We start from the raw sequence: 13,752 nt of genomic DNA on the forward strand, positions 1-13,752 counted from the left end.
ACGTAGCAGTTAGACATTACTTTATTTTAGGCGTGTGGTTTGAGCGTTCCATTCCGTTGTTTTATAAATAATGAAGGTAGCGTAAAGCTAATGAGAATATTATGTGGCTGTGACGCTATGTGCCTCGTTTTTTTCGCATAGGGTGAGGTAGTGGGAGAAGGGTGATTTTGGTTTTGATAGAGTCACCTCCGGGATCGGATCACAGATCCAGTGAGTGAATGATGGCAGCAGAGGAAAGCAAAGAGAAGAGAACGTTGGCAGTCGCGGCGGAGGACGACGCCGTATCGGGGAAGCAACAAAAGAAGGCGCGAGGAGGAGATGTGGAGTCAGTTACGGAGGCTGAGGTTGAGGAGTTCTTTGCGATTCTGAGGAGAATACACGTGGCGGTCAGTTACTTCAAGAAGAATAATGATCGTTGGATTAAGGAGGAGGAAGGGTCGAGATTGAGGGCGATTTTGGAAGGAGAGAGCAAAGAAGAAGAAAATGAAAATGTGGAGGAGAATTTGGGTCTGGATTTGAACGCCGTTCCTGCTCCAGAATAACTTGATTCAAACAGGTCTCTATGTTTTCAAGATTGATATCTGTTCAGACTTCAGAGCATAGCTTGTTGGTGCTGTAACTCTTTCTTTTTCTTTTTCTTTTTTAACTTTACATTCTTTATGGTATGTTGTTAATTAGTTGAGCATGTTATAAGAGAGGCTGTTGGAGGGCTTTTTTTTTTTTTTTTTGGTGTGTTTGCTCTCCAAATTAGGCTTTAGAGGGCCTATTGGAGATGCTCTTAGCCTTTATCCTTGTACCTTGTAAACTCTTGAGTCAGGTTTTCGGTGAGGAAATGAATGCAAAATAGAACTAACTTATAAAATTATCAGTGCTCACACATGGTTTGCAATTTTTTTTTTTTTTTTTTAATGTGCTTTAATATGCACAAATAAAAGTTGTTGTGAATGGTTTCTAAAATAAAAGAGTTGTGAATTGCGTAAAGCGTTTTATGCAATAAAAAAATAAAATTTGTGTGAGTTGTGTTTGGATATTTGTTGAAACTAAAAAATTAGTTAGTTGAAAGGGTAAGGTGAGAAGATGGATAGAAAATTAAGGGTAATGTGAGAAGATGGATAGAAAATTTTAAAAATTACAGTGAGATCTTGCATGATAGTAAAAATATAGTAGTAAAAATAAGCTATATAGAAAAATAATTTTCATTTATAATCTCTATCTGCACGTTCAATCGCTACAATTCTTTTTATATAACAAATTGCATCAAATCTTAATAAGAAACGGACAGAAAAAGAACCAAATATGGTCTCCTCCTTGGCTCCTTTAGAAAAGAAAAAGAAAAAGAAAATAAATAAGGATTCTCTTCCAAAAAAAAAAAAAGAATATCTAGTAAATTTTGAATTTTAAAAATCTAACTAATATTATTATTATATTATATATTTCAAAACATACCACCAAAACCATTATCCCACCAAAATTAAGAACATTTAATGAATTTTGATAACACCATTTTTTTCTCATCATTAGCACACTAAAAATCATCGAACCAAATCATATTTCTTTGGGTTGTGCAATGCAATACTACTAATAAATAATTTATAATAAAAGGAATAATTGTAGTAAACCTATATGTTGTTTGACTCAAAATTATTTTGCCTATTTGTAATTTAAAAAAAGTGTCATTTAATTCACTTAAAAATAAGTTTCATTGGTCTCTTATTACTCATTTTTGCTAAAAACAATAGTAAATATTTATTTTTACTTTTCTTTTATATCTCTCTTCTCTCAAAACAAAAAATGGACACAAAAAGACGAGAAACAAGATCAAAAGTGAGGGTTTTGTAAAAGAAAATCAAATAAAGAATCCATAATAAATCTTAGCACATAGCTATAGGATCGGGTCTTTAAAGCATTTGGTACAGTGCAGTTCTACCTTTAGAACCATACGATCAAGAATGGTATAAATTTATATTATTATTTTATTAAATTTTCCTCTCTTCTCAACCTATACTCTCCTTCTATTCTTATGCTTCTTAGGCTTCCTTCTCTCTCAATCTCAACGTCTTTAACTCGCTTTGTCTCTTCACTCTCTTCCATCGATCTCAACCACACCTACCTCAACATCGATCTCAACCATACTGCCAATCTTAGCCACTTCCTCAGCCACGCCCTAATCTCATCCTCTTCCTCAACTAAGCGCCAATCTCACCATCTTCCCTTAGCCATGCCACCGAGAGTTTTGGATCTCTCTCAATCAGAGTTTCTGGCTTGTGGCGGTAGTTATTGCAATGGTGGTTTTGTTGGGTTGTTGTGGGTATTTTTATTTTTGTGGTAGTTTGAATTTAATGTGTTGGTGGTGGACAAATTTTGATGAGTTGCAATGGTTGTGGGCTAATCGGCGGCAGGTGGTGGTTGGGTTGATTTTGGGATTTGGTAATGGTGGATCGGTGGTGGCTAGTTGATTTTGGTTATTGTGGTAGTTTTGTTGATTTTAGGTGGTGCTGGGTTTGCAATGGTGGTGGTTTGTGGCAGTGATGGGGGTTTTGATTTGTTGGGATGGGTTGTGGGTGGTGGTGGTGGTGGTGGTGGGCTATAGGTGGTAGTGAGGTTGTCCATAGGTTGGTTTAGGTTGGGTTTGTGCCCAACCCGAACAGACCTGACTTCATTGGGTGACAGATCGAAGGACCCTCCATTTACCAAAATGGTGATTGGATTGATTTAGGTCAAGCTTTGCATGGGTTGAGTCAGTTTTCGTTGAAACCAAAAAGGTGACGGTGCTTTGAGGGATCTCATCGAAATCTTCAGATTTTCTTCAGATCTCTAGTGAGATCACTAGATCTCGATAGCAAATTACGAGATCTTGGCCAGATCTAGGTAGAGATCATTAAATCTCCACCAGATCTCACCAGAGATCGCAAGATCTCCACAAAATCTATCCAGAGATTGTTGTATTTTCACTATATCTAGGCGGAATCTTAAACAATGTGACATTGGGTCAAAATTTTGGTAAAGGTGGAGGATTCCAGCAAGATTTTTGAGATTTTTGGGTGGCGTGTTGGTCGGGTCGGTTTAAATTAAGTTTTAGAGGGAACACCCAACACTCGACCCACTCTCGTTGGGTTTTGGAAGAGATCACCCGCCGCCGACTGCCATAGGTATCAGTTCAGGCGGGCAGTGGTTGGATCAATTTCAGACAGGTGGGTCGAATGACTGGAGCTGCTAGACACCCTGACATTGGAGTAAAGTGGGAACCAAAAATATTGTGGCATGAATAGTTTCAGAATAAGCCTACAATCCAATCCAATTAGTTTCTTAAGCCCAACCAAGTTATTTTCAAGCCCAATGAATAAATCCCTTATTTTCCCAACAATTCAAAAGATATTTGAAAGGATAATAATAAGTCATTTTCTCCAAGAAGTCAAAGAGTATTTAATGTTGGTTTTGAAGGAAACATTCAGTCATTATGTTTTATTCCTCTTGATACTTGAGTGTCCCAACTTCCAGCAAGCCCAATTTGATACTAGTTTGGCCTAAATTTTTTCCTTGAAGATCAGAAGTACAATCCATCATTTGAACGTTTTATTTTTATTTTTATCATTAATAATGAACTGAAATAATCTTTAATTAGTGTTTCCTAAGATGTATTAGACTTTATGTTTTATTTCCCCCATACTGACAAGTATTTTATTGTGCTTCTAGTTCCTAAGAGTCATGTTTGACTTTGGTCATGTTAAGTTAATGTTTTAATTGCTATTTTCATATTTCCATGCTTAGAGGGTTGTTCTAATCTCTATTTAAGCATTTTTGGCTGAATTCAATAAAATCAGAGTGTATTTTTAGATTAAAAAGTTTGTGCTATTTAGAAGATGGATTTCTTCTAAATTAACTCTTATCCCTTGGGTGGATTCTTTTGGGTGGCATCTTAGTTTCTGTATTTCTTAGGTGGTGTTAATTTATATCTCATAGAGTTTTAAGCCAATCTAGTTATGTATCCTTAGTTAAATTCCTTTGGGTGGTGTTATCTGTATCCCTTTGGGTTTACATTATTGGTGAGCTTATCTATCATTTTAATTCTTGAGTATTTTCCTTATTCCATATAACCAGAAAATTAAAATATATATATAAATATATATATTTATATATATATATCCACCCTATCCTTATTTATCATATTGGAGAAGTTTGGGTTGCCCCATACGAATCTGATATCCCACCCTTAGGTGGTAGTGTAGATTTTGTTTTTGTTTTTGTTTTTTGTTTTTTGTTTTGTTTTTTTGTTTGTTTGTTTGTTTGTTTTGTTTTGTTTTTTTTTTTTTTTTTTTTGTTTTTTTTTTTTTGTTTGTTTGTTTTTTTTTTTTTGGTTTGTTTTGTTTTTGTTTGTTTTTGTTTTGTTTGTTTTTGTTTTGTTTTGTTTTTTTTTTTTTTTTTTTTTTTTTTTTGTTTGCATGAGTTTTTAGGATTTTTTAATGTAAGGTATATTTAATGTGTCGTATGGAATTATAGAATATCTAATTTAGGTGAATTGTAAATTGTGTGTTAAAAAGCTAATGCTCTTGTACCCATTAAAAAAAAAAATCAAATAAAATTTCATAGGCAAAACCAACCCCCACACACACAAAAAAAAAAAAAAAAAAAAAAAAAAAAAAAAAAAATCCAAGCACCACAGTTACTCCACCCCTGTTGAATCAAATGCAAAGCTCAAGCCAATAAATTCAACCATCAACCACCGTGACCTAATCCAAGACTTCAACTATCACTAACTCATGGATATTTGATACATACAAACAGACCATAAATGATGACAGAATACCAAATTTGTCCTTGTAAGCAACGTAGAAATTGGATGTAAAAAGACACGATCTTCATGGGTTGATCTATTGTATAGGTTCCCACTTCATTTCTAAAAGAATGTCATACTTATCATGATTAGGGGTTTGAGCAAAGAAAGAAAGCCACCACTAGCATCACCAATGATCCACCACACCACCTACGATGACACTGCAACCAAATCTCATCCACCGTAACAACCCAAAATCTCAGATCGACCACTACTAGAACCCAAATTGCAACCCACACATCATGCTCCTCAAAACCTAGACCCAAATTAGCCCTGCTCCTCCCCCACAAATCAAGACCCAAACTCAAATAAGAAGAAATAATGATGGAAAGAGTAGTACGTAATTTTTGCCTTTAGTGTTATTTTCTTCTAAGTGTTACATACACATTTAGTGCTATTGGAGTTCTTGAGCAATATTATGTTTGTTCTTAAATTTTACAAAACTTAACTTTTAGATCTTCTTTTTTCTTTTTCTTTTTTATTTTTTATTTTTTTTAAATGTTTTGGGAAGAGAGAGACATAAAAGGGGAGCAAAACCAAATGTTTACCCATGTTTTTAATAGATTTGGGTTACAGGAGACAAACGAATTTACCTCAGGTGGGTAAAGTGATACTTTTCAAACGTTGGGTAAGTAAAATGATTTCGGGCCAAACTACAGGTGAGTTTACTGCAATTACCCCTAAATAAAAATTGGATGACATCAAATTGTAGTATGCGAAAAGTATGAACCTAAAATGATAAACAACTTTTTACTTCCTCAATTCAGGGTTTTTGTGGTTTTGCGTAGGTTTGTAAAATGAATTATAACTGGAACATCGGTATTCCAATCACTATAGAACTAATTAGAGTTATCAAAATCCTTTGGATAAACAGAATTGTACCCAAAATATTTTAGTAAAAAAATCCAAAATAAGTACTATTTTTTAATGAATAAAACAAGTACTCTATTTCCCCAAGACAAATTCATTACTGGAATTATTCAAAACAATAAGAGAAAATCAGTGAAACCCAATGGATCAATTGCATTTAAACCTGTTAGAAATTGGGCTAGTTTTGATCCAACCCATAAACCATGACCCATGGATTGTCCACATGGCTTATCTGATAAGTAAGTTTAAATTTAAACTAACTGATATTGGTATGAGTTATCAATATCAGTAGTGGAGTAATTTAAACTTAATAGATATTGATATGGGTTATCAATATCAGTGGTGGAGCAATTTGAAACTTAAAAGATGAGATCTTTTAGGGATCACATATATTTGATAGTAAGTGAATTTCTACTAGTATTTAAATACTCCTACATCAGTCAGATATAGGTTAGACACAGTGAGTGAACATATGTATAGTTTTGAGTGCTCTCTCAAATAAGCCATCTCTCTGGGACACTATCTACTGTTCCCTAGAATTTGGAGTGTGGAAATTAGGAGAGACTCTAGTAGCTTCTCCTGCGACTTGGAGGTGTTCCACAAAAGTGATCGTGAGGAGTTCGTAAAGCAAGCAAAGAACAAGATCCGGCAATTTGGTGATCTATTCCACCAAAGGTATGAGTCTATATGACCTCTAGTAAAGTACATAATTATACAACATTGGTATCAAAGCAGTTTTATGCTTGTTTTCACTCTTGAATGATGCCATGATCTCTGAAATATATAATCCCATATGCATGCTAAAATTAAAAGTTTAAGTAATTTTTTAATTTTTCAGATCTGTAATTTTTTAGGCATGTTATGGCATGTAGAGAAAGAAATAAAAAGCTGTAATTTTTTTTTTTTGATGATTGTTTACATGTAATCTGAAATTTACAGGCTTATTTTGACCCATTAAGTCTTGTTTAATGTCAAATATTTTTTAATGACTTGAAAGTACATTCCATAAGCTTTAAAACGACAGTTTACATGCTTAATTTAGACTTTAAATGAGAAAGTTATGGTCTTTTAAAGATTATGGTTGTATTTGATAAAATCTGAAAATTTGATGTCTAACGTGGAAGACGATGAACAATAAAGGGAAAATTGTTTTATAATAGTGTACCGTGCGGGCTCCACTAACCACTAATTGTTTGAGTAGTTATCTAATATAATAATTGTGTAATGTATAGAGCCCCACTTTGCTTTCACCAAAAAAAAAAAAACCCCCACGTTGATGTTAGTGTGTTAGTTACACTAGAACACTATCCTTGTTTCAGATACACACAAATATAAGGGCCCCACGCTACTGTATTAGTTACACCTTGATAAAGATAATATGCATATCACGTTGGTGTGTCACATATTGTTGTTGTTTCCTTCAACAAGGAAACTGTGCAAGTGATAAGCCACATGCAAGTGGTTGTGTGGGTTTGTAATTTTGTTTACAAACAGTGGGCTTTTTTATTTTTAATTTATAGTAAAAACTATATATATTCTTAATTTTGTTTAGACCACATTTTTTCTAATGTGACATATGTGTAGTTGTAGTGGCAATTTTTTTTAACTGTGATGTTAAAATATAATTGTGATAACATGAGAAAATTGTGAAATTAGTTTTCTAATTTTCTGTATAATTATGCATGTTTTTTAATTTTTGAATTAATTTATGATGTCTTTTTAACATATTGTGATATGATTGAATTGATATTATATGAATGCATTATGTGATGAATATGTGTCCAAAGGGTTTATGAGACTCTTTGGCTCATCTTTATATTTAGAGATTATATTGGTAATTTATACAACATGTATATTTTTATTTATTGTTATTGTGGATGGATAAGACAATTTTTGAAATTATTTGGTAACGTGACATCCCCAATTTTTTTTTTAATTACAAATAGAATCTTTGTAGTAGGATACTTGAATATGCAATAATTTGGGCCAATGTTTTTTTGGCAATTATTTGGGCCATTGTTTTTGGCAATGTAATTTTAAGGCTATGTAATTTAATTTTAGAAGCCATGTAAGGGGATGTGTTTCACGGTTACCTATAATTTTCAAATTTTGTCTTAGCATGTTGTATGAAATTATCAATAGGGCTTACAGTGGAGCCCATGCACAATGTGTTGTGCACAAAAATGTATGGACACATGTTATATTTATGATTTAATATGTGGATGGTGTGATGTTTTATTCTTCACAAAATTTTATTTAAAAATCAATTAGATGTGTTATTCCAATTTACATAGTGAGAGATGATTATGAGCTTAGCAAAATTTTCGATCTTACTATGTAGAAAGGAATATCACGGTCTAGTTGGATTTTTTGGAAATAAAATTTAAAAATTTATGTGCTAATGTCAACTTGTGTAATGAATGTAGTGATCATGGCCACTAAGAATGTAGTTGCTGATCTAACTAAGGGAGAGAAACTAGATGGAACCAACTATGATATGTGGCATAGAAAAATCCAATATCTGCTTAATGAACAAGAGGTCCTTGAAACCCTAACCAATGTGATGATGCAACCAGAAAATGGGAATACTGCCCAACATCGTCGTGACTTAGAGGTCTATGAGTCTTGGATCAAGAAAGATCTTTGTGCACGCTTCACTATACTGAGTAGCATGCACAATGATCTTTTTGGGGAGTTTGAGAACTACCCAAATGCCCAAGAGATGTGGAACTAGCTTAAGATTGCCTTCGAAGGGACTTCAGTAACTAGGTTGTGAGCTCTTACTTTGAAGTTTGAGCAATATGTTATGGATTCAAAGCATAGCATAGTTAAACATCTAAGGACAATGTCTGCTTTGATACGTGACCTAAAGGCTGCTGGCAATAATCTCTCTGATGAACAACAGGTCACAGCGGTGATACGTTCACTGCCTGAACCTACTTGGGAGAAAATGAAGCTTGTTTTGACACATAGTGAGAATATCAAGACTTTTGCTGATATTTCTCATCATCTCAAGCTTGGGGCAGAGCGCATGGGGGTGCACCAAAACACCCTCCTTGTCGCCCAATCTAGGCAGCGGAAGGCATTCAGGCCTAAACGCAAAGGACAAGGGAGGAATGCCAAAGGAACTAGTAACCTTGGGCCTAAAGAGGGCAAGATAGCAAAGCGCCAAAAGGGCAAGCGTGCTAAGAAGGACAAGGCAAAGATCAAGTGCTACAACTGTGGTAAGAAGGGTCACTTCGCTCGTGAGGGCACTGAGCCAAAGAAGGTATCCATTCTTAACAACTCTACTATTACTTATGTTTGTACACATGTTTTTGTTGCTCATACTATTCCTGGGTGGATTGTAGATTCAGGAGCAACCAAAAATATAGCCAGAGATAGAGTTGGGTGTGTGGATTACAAAAAGATACCAACAGGCACGCAGTACGTTATTTTGGGTAACAGAGCTCAAGAAGAAGTCATAGGAGTTGGAACCTACCAACTCAAATTGCGTCTGGGATGTACGTTACTTCTTCATGATGTGCTTCATGCACCTGGTGTCCAATGTAATCTATTTTCAGTACTTACTCTGCTTAGACTTGGATTTAGTTTCCGTTTTGATGGTCCTTAGTTGGATTTTTATTTAAATAAAACCTTGTATGGACATGGTTATTTATCTAATAATTTATTTATGTTGGATTTAGATCATTCATATTTTTCTTTCATTGCTCATAATGATATTTCTGACTTTGTAATGTGGCATGCTAGACTTGGACACATAGGAAAAGAAAGATTGGGTAGACTAGCTAGAGAAGGCCTATTGGGGTCTATCACTAATGTAAGCCTACCTATGTGTGAACCTTGTCTTGCTGGAAAGGCCTGTAGGAAGCCTTTTGGTAAGGCTCCAAGGGCAACTCATCCTTTGGAATTAGTTCATTCAGACATATGTGGACCTGTGAATGTTAAGGCACGCCATGGCGCCTCTTATTTTCTCACATTTATAGATGACTATTCACATTTCAATTATGTCTATCTGATCTCCCATCGCTTTGAAGCATTAGATTGCTTTAAGCGCTTTGTGGCAGAGGTTGAGAATCAGAAAGAAAGGAACCTAAAGGTTTTTTGAACTGATAGGGGTCATGAATATTTGTCTAAACAGTTTCAGGAACTGTGTGAGAAAAAAGGGATACGTAGGCAATTGACGATTCCTGGTACTCCACAACAAAATGGTGTTGCAGAGAGAAGGAATCATACTCTATTAGAGATGGTTAGATCGATGATGGCGCAAGCCAAGCTTCCAATTTCGTTTTGGGGGGATGCATTGTTGACTACACCTACATCCTTAATCGTGTGCCTTCTAAGTCAATTCCCACAACACCATATGAGTTATGGACTGGTGCAAAACCCAATTTGGAGAACTTGCGGCCTTGGGGTTGTGCAGGTTTTGTTCACAATACTTCCTATAAGTATGGGAAATTAGGCCTTAGAGCAAGTAAGAAAATCTTTATAAGATATTCAGAAAGCTCAAAGGGGTATGTAATGTATGGTGAACATTCTGATGGTGGAATGACAGAGATAGAGTCTCGTGATGTCAACTTCATTGAAGATGATTTTCCAAGCATCAGTGAAGTAAAACAAAATCTTCAACTTTATGAGCTGCAAGAACTTGAAGGTGTCATTCCATCTTTGGGTGAGGGTGGAGAATCATAACTTCATCCCGAAATCGCCAAAGATAGTGGGAGTGATTTTGCTCCTAGTGGGAGCAAACCACTAGATAGTGACACACAAGGATCCAAGGTATGTAGAAGTGAACGTGGAACTATTCCCCGTCGTCATTTTGAGATTGAGGAGGAATCTTTTATATGTGATTCACTGGACCTTAATGAGCCTGCTTCCTATGAGGAAGCATTAGCTTCACCTGGTTCACATGAATGGATAGTTGCCATAAGGGATGAGATGGATTCTATGGCAAAGAATCAAGTTTGGGAGTTGGTTGACCTTCCGCCTGGGCGCAAGACCATTGGAAACAAGTGGGTCTTAAGAATAAAACGCAGGGCAGATGGATCGATTGACAAATATAAGGCTCGTCTCGTGTCGAAAGGCTATACCTAAAGAGAAGGGATAGACTATGAAGAGACTTTCTCCCTATTGCACATTTGGATTTGGAACTCTTCCAAATGGATGTAAAGACTGCATTTCTCAATGGAGAACTAGACGAGGAGATCTATATGGATCAACTTATTGGCTTTGAGGTCAAGAAACAAGGGCGCAAAGTGTGCCGCCTTAAGCGTTCCATTTATGGCCTAAAGCAAGCGTCTAGACAATGGTATTTCAAATTTCATAAGGCTATTATTTCGATTGGTTTCGAAATGATGGAAGAAGACCATTGTGTGTATGTCAAACGATCAGGAAAGAGTTTACTTATCCTGTCTTTGTATGTGGATGACATTTTGTTGGCTGGAAATGATATAGAGATGATTGTCACCACCAAAAGGTGGTTATCCTCTATTTTTGAAATGAAGGACATGGGAGAGGCTAATTATGTGCTTGGAGTTAACATCTTCAGGGATCGCTCAAAGAACCTTCTTGGTTTGTCTCAAGAAACTTACATAAAGAGGATCTTAGAGCGATTCCATATGCATAATTCCAAACCCATAGACACTCCAATTGAGAAGGGACATACATTAAGCCTTGAAGATTGCCCTAAATTAGAAAAGGAAAAGAGAGAAATGGCAAGAGTTCCCTATGCAAGTGCAGTTGGAAGTCTGATGTATGCTATGTTGTGTACTCGACCAAACATCTGTTTTGCAGTTGGTATGGTTAGTCATTATCAAAGTAATCCAGGACCTGTTCATTGGCAAGTAGTTAAGAGGATTTTTCGATACCTTCGTGGGACATCAAATCTCATTCTTTGCTATCAGGGTGGAGATTTGAGATTGAGAGGTTATTCTGATGCTGACTGGGCCAGTGATAGAGATGAGCGCAAGTCCACTACAAGTTATGCATTTCTACTTAGTGGTGCAGCTATCTCTTGGTGCAGTAAGAAACAGTCTTGCATTGCTTTGTCCACAATGGAGTCTGAGTATGTTGCTTGTTTAGCAGCAGCATAAGAAGCTGTTTGGTTAAAGATATTTTTCCAAAGCCTAAGGGTGACATCTCTTGCAAATGAAGCTGTAAAGATGTATTGTGATAATATGGCAGCCTTGTCTCATGCTAAAGATCCTAAGTATCATAGCAAAATCAAACACATACAGACTCGTTATAACTACATTCGTCTTGCTATTACACAAGGAGAGGTGATCCTCCAACATATCTCCACTAGCAAGATGGTGGCTGATCCACTTACTAAAGCCAATGCTAGAGATGCCTTTCAGACTCATGTTAGGAGTTTGGGACTTTGTAGGATTTGATATGTTTTTTGGATACCTTATGGACATTTATGTTTATTCATACTTTATGCAATAATGATGTTATTCATTTTGTGATGTAATTGATATTGCATATTGAGCAGACATTATTTGAGAATATGCCACTAGGCTTAAATCGGTCTACTCACATAGACGATCACCCTAGCGCTCGAGTAGCGAGCAGGATGAGATATAGTGATCACTTTGTTTTTTCTATAAATCAAGTAAGTGGTCATCTTGACACTTAGAGAGCCGTGCAAGATAATATAATGAATGTTGCCTTAGCTAGGCTAAGATGAGACTTATGGGAGTCGCACTTGAAGTGTATCCACAACTTCATGAAGCCTGAATAAAGCCAAATGTGAGATCTTGGACAGGAACTTGATGTGTAACTGTGCTGAGAAACTCAGGTTGGTTGCTTTTGTGGCAATTGGACTAAGATTTGTACGGTGTTTGAGTGTGACAAGCCCAGTTGAGTGGGAGCTCCACCGTAGCATACAAATTATACAGTACGTGCTATAGCTGACCAATTAAGGGAGTGATTGGATAGATCCCTACTCCGTCACTATGTGAGCCCTAGTCGACCATTATATGGTCCATTCTGTGCCCTTTTTCGACCTAGAACTATGTCATGAAGTGAATGTTTGATGTCGCTATTTTAGCATGTCATCTCAAGGCCATGATATATACGGTCTCGCGGAGCACGTCTAGGAAAGCGGTCAAGTGTAAGTGAATTGACATGAGTGTCTGGGGAAGATTATTTAGAACACACCATTTATTTTATGGCTCATAGCCCGGGCGATTATGAGGAATTTGTTTTTCAATATAATCATGAGCATATTATATGGTATTGGATCAAGTTTTGCTTTGAGTTTTGAACTCATGAGGGATTAAAGAAACTTGATCAGGTGTGATCAAATAATCTGGGGCATAGATGAGATACTATAAGTGATGTACTATGTTAGTTTAGATGGTGACTTAATATAGTACTCCTACCCTACACCTTCTCGTCAGGTCGCACACTCCATTTTTCTGTATAAAGAGAGGATTGGACAAGAGATTGAGAGGAGCCAATTTGATTGTAGTACCTAGTGTGGATGAGTGGGAGATGTTAGAAATTGGGCTGGTTTTGATCCAACCTATAAACCATGGCCCATGGATCGTCCACATGGCTTATCTGATAAGTAAGTTTAAATTTAAACTAACTGATATTGGTATGAGTTATCAATATCAGTAGTGGGGTAATTTAAACTTAATAGATATTGATATGGGTTATCAATATCAGTGGTGGAGCAATTTGAAACTTAAAAGATGAGATCTTTTAGGGATCACATATATCTGATAGTAAGTGGATTTCTACTAGTATTTAAATACTCCTACATCAGTCAGATATAGGTTAGACACAATGAGTGAACATACGTATAGTTTTGAGTGCTCTCTCAAATAAGCCATCTCTCTGGGACACCATCTACTGTTCCCTAGAATTTGGAGCGTGGAAATTAGGAGAGGCTCTAGTAGCTTCTCCTGCGACTTGGAGGTGTTCCACAAAGGAGATCATGAGGAGTTCGTAAAGCAAGCAAAGAACAAGATCCGAAATTTGGTGATCTATTCCACCAAAGGTATGTGTCTATATAACCTCTAGTAAAGTACATAATTATACAA

At 36.1% G+C, this 13,752-nt stretch overlaps 1 protein-coding gene across 1 annotated transcript; it reads left to right on the plus strand.

The window, feature by feature from the left end:
* Positions 1-221: 221 nt before the first annotated feature.
* LOC115954425 (protein NIM1-INTERACTING 2-like) lies at positions 222-542 on the plus strand. The gene has a single exon (XM_031072280.1). The coding sequence runs from the start codon at positions 222-224 to the stop codon at positions 540-542; it is 321 nt and encodes a 106-aa protein (XP_030928140.1).
* Positions 543-13,752: the final 13,210 nt, after the last annotated feature.

Source organism: Quercus lobata, chromosome 1 (genome assembly GCF_001633185.2).
Source record: "Quercus lobata isolate SW786 chromosome 1, ValleyOak3.0 Primary Assembly, whole genome shotgun sequence".
In the NCBI taxonomy this organism is placed as follows: Eukaryota; Viridiplantae; Streptophyta; class Magnoliopsida; order Fagales; family Fagaceae; genus Quercus; species Quercus lobata.

Excerpts from the sequence above, each read along its gene's own strand:
- LOC115954425 (XM_031072280.1), top strand. The coding sequence starts at position 222 with ATGGCAGCAGAGGAAAGCAAAGAGAAGAGAACGTTGGCAGTCGCGGCG.